Source organism: Epinephelus fuscoguttatus, linkage group LG20 (genome assembly GCF_011397635.1).
Source record: "Epinephelus fuscoguttatus linkage group LG20, E.fuscoguttatus.final_Chr_v1".
NCBI lineage: Eukaryota > Metazoa > Chordata > Actinopteri > Perciformes > Serranidae > Epinephelus > Epinephelus fuscoguttatus.
In genome coordinates, this window is record NC_064771.1 from 20,557,838 (window position 1) to 20,585,799 (window position 27,962).

General features: G+C 39.9%; 1 protein-coding gene across 1 annotated transcript; it reads left to right on the top strand.

The window, feature by feature from the left end:
* The first annotated feature begins 1,079 nt into the window (after nt 1–1,079).
* Nucleotides 1,080–27,943, top strand: fra10ac1 (FRA10A associated CGG repeat 1). The gene is made up of 14 exons (XM_049563553.1): nt 1,080–1,175; nt 2,639–2,718; nt 2,906–2,998; nt 4,961–5,006; nt 5,928–6,004; nt 6,184–6,267; nt 6,357–6,441; nt 8,190–8,235; nt 21,842–21,955; nt 23,782–23,824; nt 24,394–24,530; nt 24,683–24,733; nt 26,877–26,961; nt 27,531–27,943. The coding sequence occupies exons 1-14, from the start codon at nt 1,158–1,160 to the stop codon at nt 27,571–27,573; spliced, it is 1,002 nt and encodes a 333-aa protein (XP_049419510.1). The 5' UTR covers nt 1,080–1,157; the 3' UTR covers nt 27,574–27,943.
* The last annotated feature ends 19 nt before the right edge of the window (nt 27,944–27,962 follow it).

The following is a 27,962-nucleotide window of genomic DNA, read 5'->3' on the forward strand; positions in this document are numbered from 1 at the left end:
GCGTTATTTAAATTGTTTTTTACACCTTATATTTGCATCTAAATTTATAATATTGCTGTTGGCCTTCATGGAATGCTAGCCTACATGGGGTAACACAGCACTGAATTTCATTATATTCCCACTTTTCTTGAGACAACAGATGATTTGAGCCATTAAAGCATCTCTCCCCTACTTCCTCTCTTCCTTAAATCCTACATTGAATCCTTTGTTGAGTTCTTGTGGAAAATTCATGAAACACTGGACGTCTATTCCCAGCCTGTGGTGAACTTTCACCCCTGTCACCCCAAATAACCCATGCCCTCAATTGCACAGAAACATTCAAATAGCACAATAACCTCTTTTAAAACGCCCACAGGCTTCCTCTTTTTATTGTCCCTCAGCGGAAATGAGCGATATGATCACAGGGTTGCTAATTAATCATAGTAATTTGTTCCAAAATGCAAGTCAGTGTCGGATGTTCTACTCATCCTGTTTTTCCCCCAATAGATTTTTAATTAGAGCGTGTTTTGTGATGGTGGCTTGCCCTCCAGGAAATATTGGAAAAAAAAAAATAAATAAATTGAGGGGTGAATTAGGCTATTTATGCAGACCTGATTAAAAAAAAATAACATAACATATATATATATATATATATATATATATATATATATATATATATATATATACATATATACATATATATATATATATATATATATATATATATATATATATATATATATATATATATATATATATATATATATATACATACATATATATATATATACATATAAATATATATATATATATATATATATATATATATATAAATTAGGCCTGAGTGGCATGGCATGAGTGATAAACATGAAAAGCACAATTAGGTCACAAACAATAAATGCAAACAAAGACTTCATTATTTAACCTCGAGATTTTAAGCATTCAGTTCTCCGCATCTTATTTTGAAACCTCAAAGTGTCCCCGACGACCCCCCTGCATTAATATTTATGTCAGAGGCTTATTTTCATCTTTCTCAGCACATTCTCGCAGAATAATTCATGAAGTTACGCAAACGTCATCATATCGCGCGAGTTGCTGTGTGCGTCATCACACGGCGACGCGATTTTCATTTTGTAAACACTCGCAGGCAGCTGCTGGAGACTGAAGTGAGTGAGACCATGGAGAGTCTCGTGAAGGTAACATATATTATATTTATTCTTTTATTTTTACGCCAAATGTTTCGAAGAACATTTCGTGTGTTTGTTACGAACGAGTTAGCATGAAACGTTAGCTTAAAGATAAGTTAGCTAGTTGCTAACTGGGTTATTACTCTTGTGTTACTCTGTTTCCTGCTAAAGCAACGTTACTCTCTTGGTTCGCGACGGCTTTAGTGGTTTAAGTTCAGCATGAATCAACATTGTAGCACGCTTATGTCCACTAGCTAATACTAAACCAAATGTATGAAGCCTGAGGTAGGATATAAAGCATCGAGTAACGTTATACAGCAAAAACTGGCAGGTATGGATATTTTTGTGGCATCTTAAAGCGGATAAAATGGGGTTTGGTTTAAGGTTAGGTAAGGTAAGGTAAAACTCTAATGTCCCCCAGGTGCAATTTTGGATGTAGACAGTAGTCATGAGTGCAACAAAACAGACAGTCTGAGGTGACCCTCTCTTCATACAGATGCTGTAGGTTATTAAAAGTAACACCAGTGATCTTACAGCACAGTTTGACCACTTTGTCCAACTTGTTTTTGTTTTTAAAGGCACAGCTTATCAAACCAACAGACAATGTTAAAAGAAAGAAGAGACTCAACAAAAGCAGAATAGAAAAATGTCATGATTGTCCTACGACTTGTCATCTAAGACAGTGCCCAGATACTTCTACTGCTGCCACCGGCTCCCCGTTGGTCATACAAGGAGCAGGAAGGCAGGGCATCCTCTGAAAATCAATAAACATCTCATTTGGTCTTAGGCACATTACTGTGGAGGAAAGACAGATTCACCCAGTGCTGGGCCATGATCATATTCTGATCCATGAAGAAGGCTTACAATAACAGAGTTGTCTGCGTACTTAAGAATACTACTCTGACATTAATTTGTGTAGAAAAAAAAATAAAAGAGGAGAAAGAACACATCACTGAAGGGATCCAGTAGCAGAAAAACGGGTACTGGACAGTGTCCTGTTAACCTGGACCCTCTGAGCCCTGTTTGTTAAAAGTCAACGAGCCAACACACAATACTAAAATCCAAATTAAAATGAAATAAACGGCCATGAGCTAAAACATGTGGCTGATTACAATTAAAAGCAGAAGAGAAGAGAATGGTTCATATTTTCCTCTAAATGTCTCAGTACAAGATTTAACAAAGTAGCTGAAGCGTCCTCCACTCCACTAGTTGCCCTGTATGCAAACTGTAAGTGGTCCAGCATGTCCTGTACAGAGTACAAGAATTCAGACTTAACAAGGTGTTCAAATGTCTTCATAACGAGGGATGTCAAGGCCACAGAGTGATGGTGAAAGATTCTGGAGACCTGACTTTTGCCACAGGCACCACTGAGGATTCCTTCCACAAACTGGGAGCTATCTGTAGGTCAAGAGAGGATTGAAAATATATGAGTAGATACCACTGATGTGTTTGTGTGTAATGTGTTTCCCCAGGTGCACGGAGGTGGCGGCTATGACTCTGACTTCAGTGATGATGATGGGCAGGGAGAGTCCTCAGAGAGAGGGCTTAAAAGGTAAGATTAAACATGTTTAATCATGTTTACTTTCCTATATCAACACCATAATGTCTTTGATTATTGAAATATGCCTTACAATATTTGAATTTTGTCCATAAACATCTTTACTTTTGTCACGAGGAGCTAATACTGATTTACACAGCCTCATCCAGTAACACATGTGTATATTTTGTACCTTCGTCAGGAAACGTGAGGAGGAAATCTTACAGAAGCCGTTCCAGAAAGGTCGGCACTCTGAGAAGGCTCACCGCAGTTTACACGCCAGTGAAGTGGACAGGTACTGTACAACTGCAACGTTGGAGAAGTGAAGAGGTCACTTTACTCACACTTTGTCGTGTTGCAGCCTTATGGTAAAATAATTTAAATTATTTTATCCCCTATCAGAACCTACATCATCTTCTAATGCGTGATGAGTTGAAACAAAGCACAAATATAAATCTGTTTAAAAAAAACAAACAAAAAAGATATTTTTGGCAGATATATCAATGAGGAAATGTTTTGTTAGGGGAGTGCGTATTTATTTTGTAACACCAGGAGGTACTTTGACTGTAGATAAACTGGGTTGATTACTTATTTATCTAATTGGGTGGTAAATAGACTGTTAGTTAAAAGATGAGTTGAGATGAGTTAAAAGATGAAATGTAAGAAAGGGGTAGGGACTTAAAAATTATACTTCTACCTACTCCCTTTCAGACACTGTTCTCTTCTTGTTTGTTTGTTTTATTATGTTTTTCTATTTTGGTTTGAAATAAAGTCATTTATTCATTCATTCATTCATTCATTCATTCACTGGATTCTCCACAACGACGAAATGAAAATAGGATTGTTGAAGTGATTAACACTGACAAAGGTTTCCGGACTCTTACATCAGTACTTTGTTGAAGCAGCATTGGCAGCGTTTACAGCCTCAAGTGTTGATGCAACAAGATTTGCATACCTGGATTTAGGGGTTTTTCTGCTCGTCATCTCTGCAGGTCCTCTCAGGCTCCATCAGGTTAGATGGGGCTGGCGTTAGGGTTCAAGTCTGGGCTGTGGAATTGTGCAGGTTGACAGCGGTGCGTGGTTTCCTCCAGACATGATGCTTATAATTGAGGCCAAACAGTTCAATCTTGATCTTGATTTCATCAGACCAGATAATCGTGTTACTCAGTCTGAGAGTCCTTTAAGTTCTTTTTTTGCAAACTCCGTGCAGGCTTTCATGTTTTTCACAGAAGATAAGCTTTTGCCTGGCAGCTTTGTGCAGCAGGATTGTTTGTAGCCTTCCTAAGATCTTTGCCTCGACAGTCCTGTCTGAACTCTGCAGGCGGCTCCTTTGACCTCATGGCTTGGTTTTTGCTCTGATATAAATTGTCAGATTTATATAGACAGGTGTGTGCCTTCCCAGATCATGTCCAATCAGTTGAATGGGTCACAGGTGTGTTCTCAGTTTCTGATCTGTCACAGTGGACAGATAGTTGATGTAGTTTTCTTTTTCTTTAGCTGTAATGTGGTTGGGCTGGATTGTGTGAGGGTTGTCCTGAGGTCTTGTGCTGTTAGAGGAGGAGTCCCAGCTGACTGAGGGACTCCTCTCTATGTTCTCCTCTTTAAAAAGGGGAGCCTTGTAATGGTAGTTGGAGTCACTTGTTTTTAGGTGTTTGTAGAATTTTGTTGCTCTTTTGTATCCTAATTGAAAGGGGGGATTGGATGAGTTCAGCTCGATGAAATAATTTAATATTTCATCCAAAAAATTATCGGTATTCCTTTTCAGTTCACATTGCCATTCAAGTCAGTTCTAATAATATAAAAGAACTTCCAATATTAAAATGAAATCTTTCCATCAAGTTTAAAATGTATCAGCAATTTTTCTACACATTATAAATGATAAATTAAAATTAGAGAAATCCACCTGTAATTTAAATATTTCATCACTGTCAAAGTTAAATTAATTTCTCCATTCTTCTTACATTACCATCGAGATAAAGGTGGGTTATTGTTCATTTATGTTTTTAATAAAAGGAAATGGGACCATAACTCCTTTGTGTGACAATAGTTTCCTGTGATTGTTCTCACTTCTGTCATTGATGAGACTCAATTATAGTTTGTTAATCCTTTTCTCTGTAAACAGTACACTCCTGACATATACAGTGTCACACACTATTTGTTTTGAAACCATGTTAAGGCAAAAATAACCAGAATATGCTGCTTGCATGATGTAATCTTTGCTTATCTTTTAGATAACTGTTTTCATTTTGTTTTTCAGAGAGGAAGCAAGAAACAGAAGAGCCCACCTGATATCAATGAATGCTGTATCCTTTTATAACTGATTTCAGTGTGAAACTATAGTACTGAAAACTACACTCACTGGCCACTTTAGTAGGTACACCTGTTCAATTGCTTGTTAATGCAAATAGCTATACAGCCAATCAAGTGGCAGCAACTCAGTGTATTTAGGCATGAAGACATGGTGAAGACGACCTGCTGAAGTTCAAACTGAACATCGGGGAAGAAAGGTGATTTAAGTGACTTTGAACGTGACATGGTGCCAGGTGGGCTGATCCGAAGAAGAGAACATATCCAGTGAGCAGCAGTTCTCTGGGTGAAAATGCCTTGTTGATGCCAGAGGTCAGAGGAGAATGGCCAGACTGGTTCAAGATGATAGAAAGGCAACAGTAACTCAAATAACCACTGGTTACAACCAAGGTCTGCAGAAGACCATCTCTGAACTAACAACACGTCCAACCTTGAAGCAGATGGGCTACAGCAGCAGAAGACCACACCAGGTGCCACTCCTGTCAGCTAACAACAGGAAACTGAGGCTACAATTCACACAGGCTCCAATGGCCTCCACAGTCACCAGATCTCGGTCCGATAGAGCACCTTTGGGATGTGGTGGAACGGGAGATTCACATCATGGATGTGCAGTCGACAAATCTGCAGCAACTGTGTGATGCTATCATGTCAATATGGACCAAAATCTCTGAGGAATGTTTCCAGCACCTTGTTGAATCTATGCCACCAAGAATTAGGGAAGTTCTGAAAGCAAAAGGGGTCCAACCTGGTACTAGCAAGGTGTATCTAATGAAGTGGCCTGTGATTGTACAACAATATGTGTGTCAGGTGCTTAGTTGCTTTCATTTAAAGGCATTCAATTCAGGATGTGTTTTGCAGTTCACATTGTGCAGAAGTTAACATTCAAAGAGACACTGACCTTAAGCAGCTGTCTCCAGTTTGAGCGACACAAGAAGTTTGTCGGTGACTACATACTTTATTATGGAGGACAGATGGCCGACTTCAGTCGCTCCACGTAAGTATCGTGTCTCACAGTCACACTTGACAATCACTCATCATGCTGTCACCCCAGGCTGAAATGAATGAGAATATGTTCGACATATCAGACCATTGCTTATGCATTGTTTTCATCCCGGCAGCATTTTTAATTACAATAGTCATAAATCTTCCGCTCGAATCTTTCCTTTCCCTCAGAGTCAAAGACAAAACAGATCTGGACGTGCTGCGTGAGAATCATCGCTTCCTCTGGAGGGACGAGGATGAGGAAGACATGACATGGTGGTTATAAGGCTGCGTTAATATTGATTGTTCTTCTGTTTTAGATGAGTTTGTCTTTTTTCATTACTTGTGGGCTTTTTGTGTTCCAGGGAGAAAGAACTTGCCAAGAAGTATTACGACAAGCTGTTTAAAGAGTACTGCATAGCCGACCTCAGCAGATACAAGGAGAACAAGGTGGGATGAATGGGTGATCTTGATTTATTACCCATTCGGAGCAGAAATATTGCTGCTTTTGCATTTAATGATTGTAACAGTGAAAAAAGACCGACCCTGCTGTACTGGAACCAGAACCTGATATTCAACCAGCTGTGTGTCATCGCGGTGTGTGCAGATTAATTGACTGTCCATGGAGGTCCCTGCCCGTGTAGCGGCAGAAGTCCGGCTGCTGGCGTTCATCTGCACACACTGCGATGACACACAGCTGGTTCAATATCAGCAAAGTTTCCCTTTATATTCATTGTCTTGTGTGGCAATCAGCAGTGATGTGGTGGTTCACTTTTACACTGATCTGTAGCCTATAGTTCGGCATTAGCTTCTAACTATCTTTGTCTTTTTAACCTGTTGTTGCTGCTGAGTCAGTTTGACATCCTGGATATATCCTTCAAACACAGACTGTAGACCCCTCTGTCTGCTTCTCTCTGGAATCACTGTTTCATTTTGTGTACAGAATTCAAATGATCACATACGTATTTGTCATGTGTTTCATTAGGAGGCTGCTGTTAATTAAGACACACAGCTTTAAGTTATGTGAAAAATACCTCTGGACACAAAATAAAAAAATATGTCATGCTCTTGCACCTGTTTTGGGAATTAAATTTAGTTTTATTGATCCCCCAGGTAAAATGTGGTTGTTGCAGCAGCAGAGAGAGAAAAAAAAGCGGAAGCGAAACATAAGTTACCACACCCACAGACTGTGGAGACAGAAAATAAAACAATGCGTGCAGACACCTCAGCCATCCCAGACGCCGCTGCCAGGACTCGACGAGATAATCCATTTTTGCACTGTGCTCCAAAACGACACTAATTGTCCCGGCGGTGGTGCCATGAGCAAAGGTTAAAATTTCATAACTCAGACGCTAATCTCCACCACCACCGGTCCAGTTTAGATAAATGTTCGGGGGGTGTGATGAGTCCTGGCACCGTGCTCCGTCTCTAGTGTCCACTGGGCTGTTCTGGTTTGAGGCCAGGCTTTAAAACTGACAATATGTTAAGCCCAAGGGCAGCGTGCTTATGGCTCCATGGCTGCTGTGTTTGGTTTACCGACACTCTGCTCCAATAATCTTCAAGTGTGACTGTTATGAAGTTGACAATCTCAAACGGATGGCATACAGATATAACATACACCACCCCAGCAGACCTATAACTGTAACTATAGTCCAAATTAATACTGACACCATCAGTCCAGTTGACTCAGAACTTGTTACTTAAATCCAGATTTCCTCAGAAATTATTCATAACTGTTAATGATTGCAAATGCAGTAGTGGGTTTCATCATTCCCACAAGTTCAGTCAAATCTTGATCAGTTGTGTTGTGTAAATGAGGTGTGACAGCGTGCAGATGAATCACACACAGGGTGCTATGAGTGCAGATTTGAACACACTGGCAAAAATACTAATGACTGCATCATCTGTTCATTGATGCTTCAGTCCTACTACTGGAGCTGGTGTTTATGCACGCACCTAATTACATTTACAGTAAGGTGTAAATGTGTTTGCAAAATATCCTTTCACATGAAAACATGACTGAAATATAACATTGAGACCCAAACACAGAGAAACAAACACTATTTGATGCTAATGACTGTTGAAAGGCAGAGCAAATGCTTACGGTAGGATTCCTCAGGCTTATAAAGCTTAATTTAAGATTTTAAGGGAAAACAGTAATTTATGTTGCGCTGTCTCTTTTAATTTGTTCCCAACAGTTTGGATTTCGTTGGAGGGTTGAGAATGAAGTTGTCTCTGGCAAAGGTATGACATAACCCAGTGTTATCCTAATTTTATGTTTATACACCTTTTATATATTTTGCCCTGCTCTGCCTTTTCAAAACACTGTGCAGTATAATATTTACATTCTGTGGCTCAGGAGGTAGAGCAGTTCAATCCGTGGCTCCTCCAGTCAGCGTGTTGGTCAAGATACTGAACCCCCAATTGCTCTCAGCACATGTGCCGCTGTCTGTATGTTTATGAATGTTTGAGTGAGTAACAGGCGTCACCTTGTAGTGGCCTTGGCCACCAGTTTATGAAGGTATGTGTGAAGGGGTGAACATGGCATGCAGTGTTAGGGTGCTTTGAGTGGTCGGAAGACTAGAAAGGCGCTATACAAATGCAAGTCCATTTATCAATTACGAAATAATTAGAGAAACTCTGAAAACATTCTTGTATACTAAAGAGTCACTTTTACTTAATGAAGGTATTTACTTTGACAAGCAGCGTGTCCCAAATCCAAGTGTCATACTAATTTCCAGCAAGTTTACATTTGTATATATATATATATATATATATATATATATATATATAATGTATTTATTCATCCACTGTTATTATTATTTTTATTAATTTGACAAGCAGCGTATCCCAAATCCATACTTTGTACTCATTTCCAGCAAGTCTGTGTGTATATATATATATATATATATATATATATATATATATATATATGTATATATGTATATATGTATGTATATACGTATATATATATTATATATATATATATATTTATATTTATAAATAATTCATTTATTTATTTATTTATACAATTTATTTATTCATCCACTATTATTTATATTATTATTATTATTATTATTATTATTATTATTGTTGTTGTTGTTGTTGTTGTTGCGGCATGTCCTTAATCCATTCTCAAGATTTTATATATATTAATTATTTATTTATTCATTCACTATTATCATTGTTATTATTATTAGTAGTAGTATAATTATTACTGTTCTAGTAATAATGATAATTATTATTATTGCTTACTGTTGACATGCACCGTGTCCTAAATTCAGACTAATTTCCAAGTTTTTTTATATATATAAATATTTTTTTATGTATGCATTATTATTATTATTATTATTATTATTATTATTATTATTATTATTATCATTAATAATAATAATAATAATAATTCATTTTCAATTAAATTAATTATTTCTATTATTTGTTTATTTATTTATTCCCAATGACCCTGTTTTGTTATTGCTGTTGTTGTTGTTATTATTTTTGATTTTACTGTTTAATTTATTGATTTATATCCCTTACTTTATTTGTTTGCATCTCATTAGATCTCTGCACACTTGTGCCCCGGGCTGTCTGTCCAGTTTACATGCAAAATCCAATAAAATACAGTTAAAATAATTTTATTGAATTTTATTATGCAGTGCATTCATGCTTGAATAGCAATGTGTAATTGCCTGTCAGTATAAAGTAGTTAAGTATGGTGATTCATTGGCATGTTCACTGCTAAAACAGTATAAAAATTAGTATGTAGTACATTTAGTATAGAATTAGTATGCAGTATGGATTTGGGACACATTTCAGGTTTCGCCTAACAAGGCCACAAAACAGTTCACAGCCTTCTCCACTAGGTGGAGACAGAGATTTACAGAGCAGTTTATACAGCAGTGCATCACATACATTGAATACTTGCTAACATGAGTCTCTGCATATGTAACGTCATACAAATGTATGTATTCCACTTTGATTTGACTTATTGGCTCATCAGAGTGGCCTTAAACATCATTAAGATATTTGACCTTTCATTTGAGTTTTCATTTGGTTTTGGGGGATCTATTCACGCTACTCAGTTATCAATTGATCATCCTATTCACACTAATCATTCCATCATGCCTTACATTTGGTTTCTGTTTACATCTCACTCTCAGGCGTCATCCTAGCTCTGCTCTGCCTGAGCCTGCATCAACAGTTTGGCAGAGCTTTGATGATTAATTGCTCAGGATTAGTACAACACCTCTCTGTCTACCGCTCCTTCGTGTGACAGTGACAGATATTTATAGGTTTACCCCAAGGGACGATTTCAGCAGCTCCGTGAGGGTAAACCTGCCTCCACAACTCATCGATATGCTTTGAGACACTCACGCACACATTTTACATTTCGATAATTTGCCTATGTTTGCATCAGTGCAGCCTCGCAAACATACGCAGTATGTCTGAGAAAGCTGACTAAGCCAATATATTGTTCCAGATTAAGACTGAATAATCCTGGTCTCTGACAGTTCACCCCCTGAGGCAATACTCTACAGGAAGTGGGATTAGATCAGGTCAGAGGCGCTTCACTTACACTGTCATGTCTCTTGATTTGTTTACATTAATGATTCCCACAGCAATACTTCTTAAGCACTATTTAGAGCACGGGACACTAAACTCTCCCGTGAAATCAATACTAATCTAATCCTGTAAAGTGGACCCAACATCCTCAGATGTCCTTGACAGTCAAGGGTTACAAGTGAAAGGTGGATTTGAGTTTGATATGAAGGCCGATTAAAACACAGGCGCTTGTATGCAATCATCACCAAGAAAGCTTAATGGTCAGTTAGTTACACCTGGATTAACGGTCAAGTCTGTATCCTACACACTGGACGAGGATGATATATGGCAGAAATGGAACATATTATGATAAGTATGTTTTCTTTTTCTTTGTTGTATTTTCGTTAGCTTAAGCAGGATTTATACTTATGCCTCAGCTCTATGCAGAGCCTACGCATGTGGCCTACGCCATTGTGAGCATTTATACCCGTGCAGTGTCTGTGTCACTGCAGTTACACCTCCAAAACACTAGTCGGCGTCGTTGTCATTTGTTTTTATCTGGACACATTTTCCCCCACAAATACAGCATGCTAATGTTATTATCACAAGCCTATGGCATTTTACAATGTATGAATTAGCCTAGCGGCTAGCGGAGTTTTCCTCTTCTCATATAAAACCAGGGACAACAGCAACATTTAACAAAGGTAACGGTACAAAATTTGGCTCCATTACAGCTCACAGGGTTCACAGACAAAACAACTGTCTTACATGCTAATGTTTTAGCACAAGCCTATGGCATTTTACATTGTATAAATTAGCCCAGCAAATAGCAAGCTGAAAAGCTGAAAACTATTTCCCTCAGTGGAATTGAAGCTTAAACAGCGTAGGAGAAACACTGACTTGTAACATGAAGCTGCTTTTTTCAGTGTTTTTACCGGTTTCAATCACCTGGTTTGTTTGTTTTGGAGAGGAGGAGACCTCTGAGGATAATTCAGCTCCCGGTCAAAACCTCCTGAATAATGAACACTGAAGGAATTCTAACCAGGAGAAGTTTCAGTTGGTTGCAGTCTGCAATCCACACCACTAGATGCTACTAAGTCCCCCTAAATCTTACACACTGGACCTTTAAATGTCCAGGCTCAGGTGGAGTGCTTGTCAGATGTCCAGACTCCACTTCTGCTCTCACTGAATTTTTCTTAATTAAACTGATACTACATCTCCTTATAAAGGGGCGATGCACCTCCGCTCTGCCATGTGCACCTTTTCGGAAATCATCCACTTATCATTTCCTGCCATCTGTGCACTTCAGGTCATGTTGGTATTAGGTAATGCTGTCTACTCTTTACCCAATCAGGTGGATTACTAAGAGCACTGACCTTTCTTTTCATGGCCACAGTGTGATATGGGATGAGGTACTGAAAGGTTTCCTTTTTTCTTCTTCTTCTAGAGTCTGCAGTGTTTTTTTTTTTCTTTAAAAGATGAAGGAGAAGGAAAAGATTATGTCTCTGAACCAAATACATGAGAGCAGGATCACATGCCATCGTCCCCCAGGGGGCCTAACTCTCTCTACATCTTAGGGATATTCTTGACAGATGAGATTTACTCTTACTTGTTGCTCATCCTTCTTGCTTTGTCTAGTCCAGAAACATTCAAACCTCTGAAGGATTCACATGAGTTGTGTATGAGGGAAAGAGAGTGCCAGGAAGCCTCTGAGCTATAAAGAACACCTTTAAACAGACCTTGGTGGGGTGTTTTATAAACAAAAGTTGTGTTCAGAATCAGTGTTTCTCAGCAGAACACATTGTGTGTATTAGATGTATTTTCTTCTTCAAACAACATTTGCAAAGCCAATCTTTTTCAGTACTGTAAATCTAGGGCTGTACTCCACTCAGAATTGTGGCCGTCAAATCAGATTTGGCTGTTATATATGAATACTCAACTTGTGGTTCCTCTTTTTCCATGAAGAGGTTAAGAGGTTTAATGGGGTTCAGCAGGAAGTTCAGGATGACAGTGACATTCATGTAATATAGTACACAAGCTAACTACACTAATGACTGATCGGAAGTGTGCAAAAACATATTTTGCCGACAATAGACATCAAACAAAAGCCAGACACTGTGTTGTATTTAGTTACTGTGAGCTGTAAATTCACCACCTCTAAACAGAAGGCAGAGGACAACGTCATCCTGGAGCCTGATCGCGCAAAGCCTTTCCTCCTCTGGGCAGCTGCCTCTGTCTCACTCAGGGTCTGGCTTAGCAGCTGCCTGTACCTGAGAGCAGCATGAAAGCGAGGAGCCAAAACATCCTCAGAACTACACTGCACACTGACTGACTAAAATCTGCTCAACTTGAAGAACCTCATTTGGCTGAGGGGCCTCCGACTGAATTTTTCAAAACTTCAACTTTCAGGCGGCAGCCCTGTGTAAATCCAAGTCAAATCTAGGACCTCTTCCTAAAGGCATTGCTCCATAGCGCTACTAGTGGTCAGAAACTCTCGTGGTACCTTCAAGTCATGTCTCCAAATCCATGTAATTTTCCTTCTTATTCGGGCTGTACCGAATGTCATTTCTTGTATTGAGGTTTTCGAATGAAGCTTGGACCTTCTTCCATCATATTTTATGACATCATCAACCAAAAAATAAAATAAAACAAATTCTCAATTTGAATAAAGTGATTCATCAGACTAAAGGCTTTTTACTTATTCATTAAATCAAGTTTCTTTAATTAATTTAACTCATCTAAATTTAATAGGCTTAGAGCCGAAATTGATATTTTGTAATTTATGCTGTTAGACCCCGTTAATACCTTCCTATGTGTTCAGCAAGTGGGAGAGCAAACAGCTTTTTGACCGCAGAGAAAATGTTGTTTTTGAAAAGCTAAACACCAGCAACGTTTCTCTGAAGCAGAATGTTTTATTAGATAATAACATGCTGTCAATTTTCAAAATTATTACACCTTTCTTTTTTTGATAAATTTTGACTTTTGGACTGTACAACACTTTGGAGTTATTAGAAATAATTGGATCACATGAGCCAGAAACAATCCAGCACAGCCACCACTGCAATCTTATACAACAAATAGTATAATGTTATAAAAACACCGTATATAAACAGAATGAATAGACATGGAAAAAAAGCTGTGTGGCATTTAAATGTTGATGTAAAATTTGAATGTCAGCATTATTAATGAAGCTTCAGGCTGCTAGGTACATGCATTGCTCACATTACACATCAGCTCATTGGGCTATGATGGAACTATTTTGCCAAATATTGTCTTTGCTGCCAAAAAATGTGAGGCATGTTTTTGTCATAAAACAAATCCCTATTGAATGAGCACACTTGGTATTCAAAAGTGTCTTGAGAGCCTTTAATGTCGGAGCAGATAGACACGAGGGGTGTAAGGCACGCACATGTTTTTCTGTGGCTTTCCCTTCTGAGTTTTTTGTCTCGCTGTCAAGAGGGGGTCAAAGGGCAAAGGTAGTCGAGGCCAGGCGTATTTTTGATGGGCCTCCTGTCAAAGCAAATGGACTATGATCTTGGCTTATTTAACTTTCCTGTCTTTAAAAAAATGTTTTTAACATGCTTGCCACCACACGCTCACTGACAGCGCAGGAATCAAATATGATCCACCTCTGAGGCCTTTGCCTTCGGGAGGCACTGTGACATCGCAGTTATTTACTATCTGACCTCAGATTTCATTCAAATTCTTTATTTATTTTTGCTATTATTTGAGTTTTGAGTTCTCCTCTATTTGCCCGTCTGATCCTCTGATCCCATCCCTGCACGTCAGGTTCATATACAGCATTTGGTTTGCTACTAAATGAGTAGAATTTTGTCACATCCTATTACATGCTGGCAGTTTCCCTTAATTTCCTGTTTTGAATAAAATGAAAGTGATAGCCCAATTTAAATGTGAGATCCTCTCAGTTGCTTTAAACAGTTACTTTAGCCTGGCCTGTGTTCCAGCGCGGACAGGATTTGTATTTTTTAAGGATATCCTGCTGGGCTGTGTTGTGCCAGACAAAATAAATCAGCCTCTGAGAAATAAATGAGTGTGCTGTAAGTGTTAGAAGTGATAGCTCATTAGCCCATAGCCCATAAAGCTTTCAGAGTTGCCCTGTGTAACAATAGAGACTGCCAGTGTCCGTGTTTGTATGTTCAAATGTGTTTATCTGTGAGTGTGCGTGTAGGGTGTTGCACTTTGAAATGAAGAAATATGAGTATTTCTCAATAGTCTACAGAGGGAGCGCCGAGTGGAATGCAGGTCTTTGAACACATACAGTATAAAACATGATCTCAATGATATGTTATGCTCTTAAGCCTACTTAGTTAACACGATGTGGTTGCGGTTAATAAGGACTGGAAAATAGAAAAGAGTGTTGAACTTCAGGTTAGCAGTCAGAGCTGCTTGTCAATGGGAAAGGCAGTCATAAAAAGGCTGAAACCGATCCAGAGTCAAAGGTGGGCCTGTGTGGTTGGAAAAAGAATAAGTCTTTTGGATGCCAGTTACTTTCCCCATATTTGAAAAATCTGCCTGGGGGCAGTGAGTGTGGATTGTTCGCTGTTTCCCACAGGCGGAGAATTTATTAAAGGTGGTTGACCCCGAAGAGGGGCGGGGGGTAGAGGGCGGAGAGTATCAAGAGTCGACTGCAAAACAGCACTGACTTCACAGACTCAGGAACTATTGCACATCAATGCAGCATTCTGACAGACGTTTCAATCAGTCTGCACTTTACAGGAATACTTCTAACACAAAATGATTTTTTGTATATCAGTTACTCACCATGTGTTAAGGTGGATTTGTGTGTCACCTCTATGAAGGGCCTACGCCGTAGACTACCCACGTAGCCTAGACCTTTGTGAGCTTTTATACTTGTGCGGTGGTGTGTCTGCGTCACTCTGCAGTTACACCTCTAAAACATTAGTCGGTGGTAGGGTTTCTGTGAAGTGCTGTAAAGTTTAGTTGATTTAAAACACACATTGAACACACATTAAACATGGCTTAATAGAGAATTTCAAACACAAGTACACAAATCACCTTCATTTTAACTCGCAGGATTCACAGATAAACACTTGTCTTTATCTAGACACATTTTCTCCACAAATACAACATGTTAACATTATTAGCACAAGCCTATGGCATTTTACATTGTATAAATTAGCCTAGTGGCTAATGGACTTTTCCTCTACTCATATGAAGCCAGGGACAACAGCAACATTTAACAAAGGTAATGTTACTTTCATCTCCATTACAACTCACAAGGTTCACTGACAAAACAACTGTCTTATACTAAACACGTTTTCCCAAGAAATACAACATGCTAAAGTTATTAGCTCAAGCCTATGGCATTTTATATTGTATGAATTAGCCTAGTGGCGATCTTTTCCTCTCCTGATATAAAGCCAGGGACAACAGCAACGTTTAACAAAGGTAATGTTACAACATTAGGGTCCATTACGACTCACAAGGTTCGACTCACAGTAGCTCATGCCTGTGGCATTTTACATTGTGTAAATTAGCCTAGTGACTAGCGGAGATTTCCTCTGCTCATAGGAAGCCAGGATAAATCACACACAAGACTTTAAAATGCTATTTTGTGGAGGCTTTATTGTCTTCACAAAAGACTGGAAACTGGTGGACCAGCTAACTTGGTTCTGTCTAAAGATAAAATCCACCCACCAGCATCTCTAAATCTCACTAATTAGCACGTCATATCTTGTTTGAATAAACCTCAGGAAAAACAAAGTGTGAAAATTACAATTAGCATCACAATTAGCGGTTTTATTGGATCTGTGTGCAAGAATATTTCTTAGCAGTTTAGTTAATTTTCTTGTTTTGCTGGTTGCTACATCACAGAGACAAATACAAGACTCCAAGACGTGACTATGTCCAATCAAGTAATAGTCCTAAGTTAAGCTAATTGACTTGTTGGCTGTACAGCATCGTACCTGACACACAAACATAAAGTGGTATTGATTTTCCTTAAAATGTTTTTTTTCCTACAAGTCAGCTGCTCTCAAGCAGAAACAGCCACATACACAAGTGTTTGCAGTCAGCTTGACATGTTTTGTCTAATAGCAACAGCTTAGTCAGAATACCCAATAAACTTCAATCAGCATGTTAATTATAATGTTTTCTCTACAAAAAGCAGGCTTAGTTTCATAATAATGTTTTTTCTTTGAACTTTAAACAGTTACTCGAGTGAATAAAAAGTCAGAGAGGGCTGGCTCAGGTCACTGCCCTCTGACTTCATCCAGTGAATGTTAATCATGCAGCCATCTGGTGGCATTAGTAACCACTGACGTAGGACAGTAGTTTCCTTTCTTAATGAGTTTACTCAGCCACCCTGGTGCCAGCGCTTTTCATAGAGCACGTGAGGCTCACCTGATGTGTGAGAATTCCCAATACTTGTCAACAAAACACAGCGGAGATCCTTTTACAGAGACCCATGCAGGAGCTCTTGTGTAACACATATATTGTAATGCAGTGATGCTCTGTGTGGCACTGTTTTCTACCTTCTGACAACAGCACCGGTAAAAGTTGTGCTTATTAGCTTTCATGAGGGAAAATGTGGGACCAGGGGGCTGAAACTATCAGAAATAAGTGAAGAATAGTTTCCTGGCCTTGATTATATTCAGTTTTTGACATTTATTTCGACAAAGAAGTTGCCTTGAAACACATTTCTATTGACTCCACTCTGTCAGGGTTGTAGTTCTAAGTAGCTGGAGGGTCAGACACATTCATACTCTCCACCTTGTAACCTTCGAATATATCTCATTCTTTTATATTTGACACTGAGCTGCTTCTCCGCAGCAACAAGGGGATTATATGCCTTGTTCAAGGGCGCTCAGTTTTGTGTACAAGCACAGGCTTTTACCTGCTTTCTGTACAGATAAATGCTGCACTGTTATACACAGTAGATGTATTTAATTGATTTTTTTGTATGCGTGATCGAGAGAGTAGGATGTCACGGGACAAGTTCAGTGCGATTGTGATTGACGTCATTGATGATGGTGAAGACAGGATTCTCTCAGGTCTCCGGGCACCAGTCACTGCTCATGGCGTCACACTGGCACAGAGTCGAGAAGGTGGCCCTGGTCCAAGTCACACTCATATAGTGTCAGATAGGGGCAGCCATCAAGGATTAAGAGACCTGCAGTTTCTTTAGACTGAGAACCTTTTAAGATTTAAGACGGTCGGTGAAAATATACGTACATAGAGGTTAGGGTTAGACTTTCTGGTGGTACTATAGAATAGTAGAATAGTACCACCGTTACTAGGGGTATATGATGGTACTATAATGATACAGTATCTGGGTTAGGGTTAGACTGGTGGCACTATAGAATAGTACCACCAGAAATTTTTCACAGGGGTGGCCAGTTGGAGCTACAGAAAGTTTTGGGGTGACACACCAAAACCAAAAGCCTTAACTGAATTTCAGGAAGTTGACTGTGTTGTTGAAGTATATAGGCTAGTTGAGAACTACCGGTATGTCAATATGGAGAGTTCAGGAATCGCATACTGATACATTTTCTTTCATTATTATTTTACAGTTAATATTACTAATAATTACATTTTGAGTTCCACATTAATCTTGTTGTAATATGGTATCTGTACATGTATTAGATCAGTGATACTCAACTTGTAGCCAGTGGGCCAAATCTGGCCTGCGACAGGAGACCAGGAGGCCCTCCAACCTTTTTCCAATTTGCAATAAAATTGCAAGGCAATGTCCTTGCTGCAGTGGCCACAGGTTCAATTCCAACCAACAGCCCTTTACTGCATGTAAATAAGTTGCTAGAGTCTCTAAAAAAGCATCGAAATAGAGGTCACTTTCCAAAGTTAAAGTACCAGGGAAGTATCCCTAGACCCCCCTGTCAGAGGTATGGGCAAATTATTTATATATCATTTATTGACGATGTTTATTAATCGGCCTGTGGCCTCCTGGCATTTTGCAAAAGTGGCCCTTGGGCAAATCAAGTTGAGTATCTCTCTGTTAGGTGAATCATTGTTCTTCAAGGAGGCTGGTTGTCCTTTTTATTGAAAAGACACATTTACAGCTTCAATTGTAAGGTTTGATTGTAAGTAACAAAACATTTACAGGGAAAAAGCTTTCTTAAGTTTAGGGGAGACTTGTGGGTACCCACAGAACCCATTTTCAGTCAGATATCTATAGCTTCAAGTTCAAGGGACCCCTTTGCAAATGGCGGCGCCAGTTGTTCCCTCGCTAAAATTCAGCCTAAATTTGGAGCATTATTTAGCCCCCCTTCCAACAAGCTATGCCAATGCGGTTGGTACCAATGGATGCCTGAGTTTGTCTAGTTTCACAAGATGCCACTACCTTTGTGAGCAGGCCACAGCCTCTTAATATGGACCTCCAATTATTTTTGCCAGGGGGGGCTATTGCCCTCCAGGTGGGTGCCACTGCTACCGTGACGAAATATCTCCAAAACATGGATGTTTCTGATGCATTGCCATGAAATTTGGTAGTAACATTCATGTCCCCTTCAGGATGGGTCTAATAACTTTGATGATGACTGACAAACTAAAAGTCTTAATTGTTTGAATGCATTTGGTTTCAAATCAGAGATAGAGATGTGTACCAGTGCCATTGACTGCCCCCTCCTATTTTAACAACTCTAAACACACATTTGTTTCTAATTTCTTTTACTTACTTTTCTTTTACTTAATGTCAGGCCTTCCCAGATAACCTAAGTCAGCCTCATCACAACCTAAGACCGGAGCCAAGAGTCTTTTTCAGCTGACGTCACAGATCTCCTAATCTAATACAGCATGTGAAGAGAAAGTCTGCCTTATGGCCTAAGTGGCCCGAAGCCAATGGCGGCCAGCGTCACTTCACCTCAATGTTTACAGAGTCTCAATCTTAGGCAGGTGAGCGAAGGCATCCTTTCCTCTAGCAGAGTAAGGAGCATTTCTGGCCCCTGTGCCAAGAATGGACTGCTCTGACGCACTCGCTCCCTCTGTTACAATCTGAGGGAACCCCGGAGACCAGATCAATGCCACCTTAAGCTCCTCTAGGGATAATAGGCAGGCTGTGCAGCGGCTGGAGGGAGGCCTGAGGGGATGAGGTGAGGCAAAGAAAGGGAGATGAGAAGGAGCGGGGGGATAAGGGGGGAAGGGGTGCAGACAGATAGACGGAGGGGGGCGAGGGAGAGCAGCGGGGTTTGGAGGTTGCCTGACAGAATGTGAAGCCTTTGGAGATTTACAGTCTGCACCTCTCAATTTCAGAATAAAACATTTGCCTATTTGGTTGTACTATTCTGTTCTACTTGCATTCATTCTGTTGTGCTCTTTCTGTACTTGTATACATAATCCTTTACAAACTACTGTCGTTAACATTCAGGGCAAAGATAAATATAACAAGGCTCTAACATGAGGTTCCAACCCCACAAGGGTTCTACCTGAAGGGCTGAGGTTCTACTCAGAGCCATTTGAAGAAAAGGTTCTTCAAGTTTTTTTGTAGTAAGACTAAGAGTTTTATTAAGAACCTTTTTTTATCCAAAAAACCTGTTTTGGAAGAAAGCATTCTCCTAGGATTGGTTAAAAAGCCCTCACCCTCAAATATTCAAATGTGTACTCATGTTTCAAATGGTATTTTTAAATGTAGATGTATCTGGAGTCCCCTTAATCAGTTCATTCTACTTGTGTTCTGCTGTATTTGACATCTTTACCATTATTCCATGCCTACAAAACTACATTGTCAACCAAGATTCATTTATTCTTGAGTACCCAGTACTTGGCATTTTGTATTTGGTTTTAATTTATAGACCTGGTAAATGGTAAATGGACTGCACCTGTATAGCTCCTTTCTAGTCATTTGACCATTGAAAGCGTTTTTTACACTACGAGTCACATTCACCCATTCACACACACATACACTGGTGGCCGAGGCTACCATACATGGTGCCACCAGCTACTCAGTTTTTAAAATGCACACACTAAGGGAACAGCCATCAGGAGCAATTTGGGGTTCAGTATCTTGCTTAAGGATACTACGACCTTCGGTCTGGAGGAGCTGGGCATCGAACTGCTGATCTTCCAATTAGTGGACAACCTGGTCTACCTCTCAGGCACAACCAGATTTTGGTTCCCAACTCTTCTGCAACTTTGTAATAGTAAAGGCTGTAGTGGTTGTGATTTCACAAAATCTCCACCCCTTAGAAACACGATTGTGAGCCATGAATATTGTGGCTTGTGCTGGACCACGTCAGCCCTGGCCCTTTAGGAGCCTCATAAAGCCCAAGGCTGCTGGATGTGGTTCTCTTGGCCCCAGGCAACCTGTTAAACTAAAACCATGATTAGCAGGAGCAAGATCTGTGGGTAATGTTGTAAGTTTTTAGAGTCCCCCCTGGGTTGAGCTCTGATTCTCTACCAGAGCCTAATTGGGCTTGGCCCAACCTGCCACGTTTGGGTTGGGCCAGGCTCTAATCGCTCACTATTTCCCGAGCTTGAACAGGTCAGGTTCTTGCCAATTTATAGGTGGTTAACCAAGAGAGGGACGGAAAATAAGAGAAAGAGAGACAGGAGGGGGGCTGCAGGGCAACTTGGTTGGCAGTGTTTGCGTCTGACTCCCCAGCAATGGGAGAGATGTGTGCAACATGCAGCAAAGAGCAGTGATTATCATCTTGGCACCGCTTAGCTGTGGACCGCCTTGCACACTAGATGGACCAAGAGGCGCAGCCCGCTTTGCTGAACCTGTCGTGTATAAGATAACACATTGTTGAAATAAGAAAGAGTAGTCAGAGAAGTGTTACGATGAAACACGGCAGCCCGCAGGTTTTTTAAATGTAGAAATTAAGGCTTTTAATGGAGTCTGGCCCCAAAACTGCTGCTGGGTTCAGGCTCAGGTCAGGCCTGGACAGAAACTGTACAGGTTCTCTTAAGGTCAGGCCTTATTTTTTGGGCCCAGCCAAAGCTCTAGGCTTGGATGTGTGCTAGATGAAACCCTCGGAATATAAATCCCAGGTGAGACCTTCAAAAGGTTCAACCAGGAAACAAAAAGAGTTCTCTTATGAGGATAACCCAAGGAACCATGTATGGTTCTAGTTAGCACCTTTATTTCTTACAGTGTTTTGATAAGTCGATATTTTTGACAACACTACTGTACACTGTCTGTCAGGATTCTGTCTTGTTTGATTTTAAACCTCTTAGTAATTGATTATTAACAAATAATAAATGTATTTGCTTGTGTACTTTGCCATTTGCTTTGGATAAGAGATAGATGGCTAAAATATCACACGACTGTAAATGTTATTGAATTATATGTTTGTGCTTTGTGGTCTTCCAGGTCAGTTCCAGTGTGGAAACAAACGTTGTGAGAACCAGGAAGGCCTAAAAAGCTGGGAGGTGAACTTTGCCTATGTGGAACACGGCGAGAAGAAAAATGCATTGGTCAAACTCAGTAAGCTAAAACACACATTATCTTTTCATTTTCTGCGGTCATTGTCTCTAAAGTGCGTGTGTGTTGCTGTGGCTGTGGCCTGGTGGAGGTTACAGTCTAAGACCCAGCTCATAATAATCCTCCTTCAGGTATCATACTGCAGAAAATCCTGTTAGTATAATTACTCTAATTGGAGGACCCACCAGTCATCGTGAACTCAGTCAAGCAGGAAATGACAAGCTCCTTTAACAAGCTTGTGTAACAGGTCACATCCAGACATTTTTCCTCCTCATCAAATAAAAATGTTTTCCAATTTGTAACAATTCCAAGTTCGATGTTTTGACAGTCACAAATGTTGTGACAGTAATGAAACATGATCTGGTGAACTTAGTAAGGCACATTGGAGAAATGTAACAGATAGGGATCATGTTGCACTGAATTAATGAATAGGAGCTAATAAGTATGTTTCTCAAAACCTCAGCACCTCGGCATTTAAATTCTAAAAAGTTTTATATCTTACTCTGTTGTTATAAACAGTGAAAAAGCATCTTTCTGACAGAGTAAAAGAGGAGTTCCACAGGGTTCTGTTCTTGGTCCTCTTCTTTATAGTTTATATGTAAATAATTTACCAGAATTACCTCATGGACGAGGTGTCTAAATGTATGTGGACCATCTGGTACCATTTTCACACTTAAGTTTCAAAAGAAAATTTGCTTTTCATTCAAGAGTCCTCCCTCGCCAACAGTTAGTAAGTCATTTAAATAAAAATAAAGTCAGAAAGTTTGCAGTTGTAGCCCCCAAACTCCTGAGCGAGTTGCCTCTACATGTTAGGCCGGCTCCTACACTTCCTGTTTTTCTTAAATTATTAAGAAATCTTAAAACGCATTTTTATACTCTGGTTTTTAACCTACTAGTCTTTGTGTTTCTATCAGTGTTCACTTTCTAGACGAAAACTATGACAAAATGTTTTCATCAATATTTTTTCCATGATGAAAACGAGAAAATTACGAGGTAAAAATAGATCTTGATAATAAAAACTAAGGCGAAATATATGCTTCATTTTCTTGACGAGACGGAAATGTCATTGGTAGACCATCATACTCGTTAGCAGCTAAATGGCAGCAGAGCAAGCAGCCACTGGCGACTGGACTGTCTCAGGAAGGTTTATGGCTTGATGCTGTTTGACAGGCAGGTAGGAGGCTCAGTTATGTGTAGCTGTGCTGTAAGTAAACAGTCTGAACTCTGCAGTTTTCTCTGAAGGAGATAAAAGATTATTTTTAATCACCAACTCTGTGAGACATGAGTTTAAACCTCCAGACTAACATGGATTAACTGGACTAGTATAAAGATAAAAAATGTATAGAAAACATAATGACTACAAGTAATGACTAAGATGTCATGAATTTATGTCGACTAAAACTAGACTAAAGCTATGAAGGATAAAAATGCCTATAATGTGACTAAAACTAATGAGCATTTTCATCTCAAGACTAAGACTAAATCTAAAACAGCTGTCAACTGCGTTTTTTTTCCTATAGGGAAAACCCCTGTTATTTTTCATGGTCCTCTTGTTTTCCTGTGCTGTTTTTATGATTTTTGCCATTTTTTTTAAAAAATGTCTTTAAATGTGCTTAATAAATAAATTTGGTAAGATCATACGGAATTCATCTGTATTATATGCAACCCTACAATAGAGGAAGAATAAGAAGTGCAACAATTGATTTCACAGCACTGTTATAACTGCTGTAATGATAATGATAATAATGGCATTAAAATGCTTAAAACTTTAATGCAGCCATTATCATATTTGAGTTAGTAATGATGATGCCATGTTGTGTTTTCTTTAGGACTATGCCCTGAATGCTCTTTCAAGCTCAATTACCACCATAAGTAAGTACTTCTCACCTCCGAGACATTTCTACATTAATAAGGTCCTTTTGTTCGTGATGACAAGCGATTTTTAAGATCGTGGAGATGGTGCACTGGTCTGCTAGAAGTAGGGCAGGTCACCATGGACAGTCAGCACACATTATTCTGTAGTCTGCAGGGATTTAGGATTCAAACTACGATTAATGTCTGCTGTCTGACCTTCTCACCAGTCAGAGTGTCCCGATCATTTATCACATATTTTATTTTAAGTGAAATCTCAACACAACCGAATGTGAAAATGTAGTTTGGGGTTCTTATAGACGGAAGGATGACTTTAACCCCTAGAAAGTCTGGTGTTAGATACATGGTGCCAATGCTTTCACAGCTGCTTAGGGTTTTAAAAGTCCCTTTGAGCGTTCCAGCAGACTCAGTAACAAAATGTATAGAAAGCCTACGTCAAGTTTAAAGAGTCGTTCATGCGCCAATGTGCCTTTGGTCCTGAAGGATTTTAACTCACCTCACAAATAGTGCCGTAATTGGCTGCTTTATATTGTGAACGGAGTTTGTCCAAAGTGTGATTCTGTTTGTAGGAGGAAGGAGGTGAAGGCAAAGACTAAAAGGGTACTGGAGGAGAACCAGGAGCCATCACAGAAGAAGAAGAAGAGGAAGAGGTCTTCACACTCGAAGAAGAAGCACAAACACAAACACAAACACAGGAAGCACAGAGGTAAGACTCCTGTCCTCTTCTTGCCAAATAACCTGCCTGGTTAAACACAGCAGTGATCTCTTGTTATGTTTATAATTTTTCTTTTGTGTTTGACTTTTTTTTTTTTAACGACTCCTTTATCTTATTTTGTAACCCTCTTTGTTTCTCTATAGATCGCTCCGCCTCTTCCAGCAGCTCAGAGTCGTCGGAGAACTCGGACAAAGGTAGCCTTCATAACTCCCTCACACACACACACACACACACGCAAAAAACTCCCCCGCTTTTAAAAAACACACACATTGGATAGTTGATCTACTCCCCCAGGCTTCTGGGCGGGGACACTCCTCCACTCCAAACTGGAGTGAAAACACCCCGACAACCCCTTCTGGAAACACATCCATCAGCCCTGTAGTTGATAGTAAGAGACAGACAGCAGGTCTGCTTTCTCTCAACTGTCTCTCTCTTCATTCCTCTGCACTTTTGCTTTGCTTCTTTCCTTGTCATTTTGCCCTTCACTCTGAGCAGCATGGAATGAAGTATTTCTTTGCCCCCGTGTCCCTGTTGTGTTTATTCCAGGTTCTGGATGGATGGATAGGTGGGCGGGTGGTGGTGGCGGTGAACACAAACACAAACTTTGTCAAGGGTTATGTCACTGAGTTCAGCATACGTTTGAGTCTATGCACAAACACCCTCTTTCATTCTTTCTTTCTGTCAGTTGTTGAAGGCTGAACTTGATTAAATTTAGGAATCCCTAGAACATTGTGTAATTTGTGAGCGATGTGTTCAGGGATGATAAAGGACTTCAGGGTTATGGAAGCATTTTGTCTTCTGGAAAATGAGGGGAAATTTATATTAGGGCCACATCTAGGGGGGCTGACAAAGCAAACCTATCATTTTTGTTTCACACAGTGTGATCTTGTTTTTAATCTACAACTCCCAGTTTTCACATTTGTTTACAAGGGTAAGGGTAAGAAATACGATTTGTTCATTTTTAACAGGGGAGAGACTTCCCTCCACTCCCGTGAAATTACTTCTCTCTGACTCGCTTATTTGTCCAACTGTTGTCTCTCATCTCATCTCTCCCCTGAGTGTGTGTGTATCTCACTCAGACTCCAGGCATGATGCTTATCAGAATGCACTGATTTGATTGGCTGAGAGGCATCACAACACATGCAACTGGTCTGTAAAGCCTGATTTCCACCAAGCAGCTCAGCTCAGTTCACTTTGTAACAAATGGTTATTTTTGCATTTCAGTTGTCAAAAGTTGTGGATGGTACCGATAGAACTGTTTCCACCGGGCTGACTGCCGGCGACTTTTAAGGTGGAACGTTAACTTGTAGTGTTACTCAATGCATGAGTTGACGATGTGAATCCATCAGCACACCTTAAATTTCGAGGTGACAACTTTGACCAGTACTTTAGTTTTTATATGACGTACACTTTTAGTAATGAGTGGATCATAAGCGTTTATGTGCTTTCATTTCGACAGGGTTATGTGAACTGCAAATATCCCAATCTCCACTCGGAGAAGAAAAAAAGCATCGTGGAGCGTTATTCCTGTGGGCTCTGGCAACACTAAACCCCTGCACTTGCCTTAGACGGACTAAAGGCATAAACCTCCTATTTTTAAATATCCCATTGAGAAAGAGACTCGCTTTATTTTGTTCTGAAAATATCGGCGTTCAACCTCGTTCTGTGGACGATAAACTAGGCCCTGCCCACATTTAAGAGTACTGTTTGCTGTGGAAACATTAGAGTCTAGGTACCATGTCTGAAGGGTTACTTTTGGTTCCAAAGGTACCATACCGAAAGTGTTTGATTATGTAGCTCATGGGGTACGATGCTGAAAGTGTTGGGTGGAAACACAGCTCAAGTTTTGTGGTTGCTAAACCAGTGCCGTATAGGCTACAAATGCTGCAGCAGTTAAAATAGAAACGCTCCATCAAAACTTGATCATTCTCAATGATTTATCGGTTCTAGGTTTGTTTCCAGACTCAGTCCACGAAGAAGTGACCTTAATGGGATCGAGAGAGACGTCAGGTTAACAAGGAGGATGTAGTTTGGTCATTCTGCTAACAAGGGGAATGCCGTCCCCCATCATCCACTCTCAAATTGCCTACTGGGGCTAGGGCTACCTTTACCTTGTCTTTGCCCCCGTGCTGATTGGTTAAAATCATACCTGATGAAGGTGATTCAAATCGCAACTGGTTGTTCCCAAACTAAAATCTCTAAGCAAGAAGCTGAGCCAGTCAGACGAGGCTTACAGTGAAGACCCTTACATAGACACTAATGAACCATCGTTACTGGCCGACCTAGTTATTCCTTCCTGGAAGTGACTAACAGCTCTCCGTCAAACTCCCCTTCTAGGCTCTGAAGCTGGTGATGAGCCAGAGGGCCAATCAGAAGCCGACCACTGGCGAGGACCTGCTCCTGCCGTGGAGGAAAAGTCAAGGTGAGGTTAACAGCGAATGTCCATATTAAATCTCCCCCAGTAAGCTGCTGTACAACCATCACAGACAGTCTTTACCACTTAGCCTACATAGGTTACTGATCTCTTTATAGCACAGTATGCGGACCACTTAGATACCCCGCACAAAGCTGCTCTCAAATGTCAGGAAAGCGCTAAACCTTTAACCTGCTCGTCACGCTTCTCCTGACATTTGAGTTGCCCTCAGAAAGACACTATTGAAGGTGTATTCAAGCACATGTGAGTAAAACTCACAGAAACCAAACGTGTAACATGCATTTGTTACACGCGGTTAAACCAACAATAGTTTTTTTCTTAGGCCTGTTTAAATTTCTTTTTTCGCTGCCCCTATTTATGTTTGTATTCTGTCCCAATGTTGGTGCTTCACATTATTTCATCTCAGATCTTGAATTAAATGTAAATGAAATAAAAAAGCACAGTGCTAACTTCCAGTTAGTCAGAGGCCACCCATACAAAGCATTTAACATTGCATGTCAACACCGTGCATGAAAGGAACTAACATTTCTCTGATTTTGTTTGTTGTATCTGTCTAGGGAGGAGGAGTTTGATGAGTACTTTGAAGACATGTTCCTTTGACTCTGCTGCTATCAGCGGGAACCCTGCTGTGACTACACTTCCTCCAGCACGCCACTGACATTAAACATCTTCTGTTTTCCAGTCTTGTGTGCATGTAGGTTTTATTTGATTATATGTTTTGACACCGCTGCAGAAGTAAACACGAGGTTTACCCGGTGTGTGTGTGTGTAAAGAGTCTTTGATTTACATGTCTGTCAACATTTCGCTTTCGATCCCACCGCTGTCGAGGAGGAAAGGATTTGAAAATGGTTTTAGTCATGGTAGCAGCGTGGCTGTCAGTCAGTCCACAACTTAAGTCCAGACTGATGTGTCTCCACCATGTTTGGCTGGATTGCAATAAAATCTGGTGCAGATTTTTATGTTCCTCTGGGATGAATTGTAATTACTTC

What these genes read in the sequence shown, in the direction of transcription:
- fra10ac1 (XM_049563553.1), top strand. An exon ending in ACCTGATATCAATGAATGCT is followed by an intron (nt 5,007 to 5,927) that starts GTATCCTTTTAT and finishes AGCTGTCTCCAG; the next exon opens with TTTGAGCGACACAAGAAGTT. An exon ending in CAAACACAGGAAGCACAGAG is followed by an intron (nt 24,531 to 24,682) that starts GTAAGACTCCTG and finishes GTTTCTCTATAG; the next exon opens with ATCGCTCCGCCTCTTCCAGC.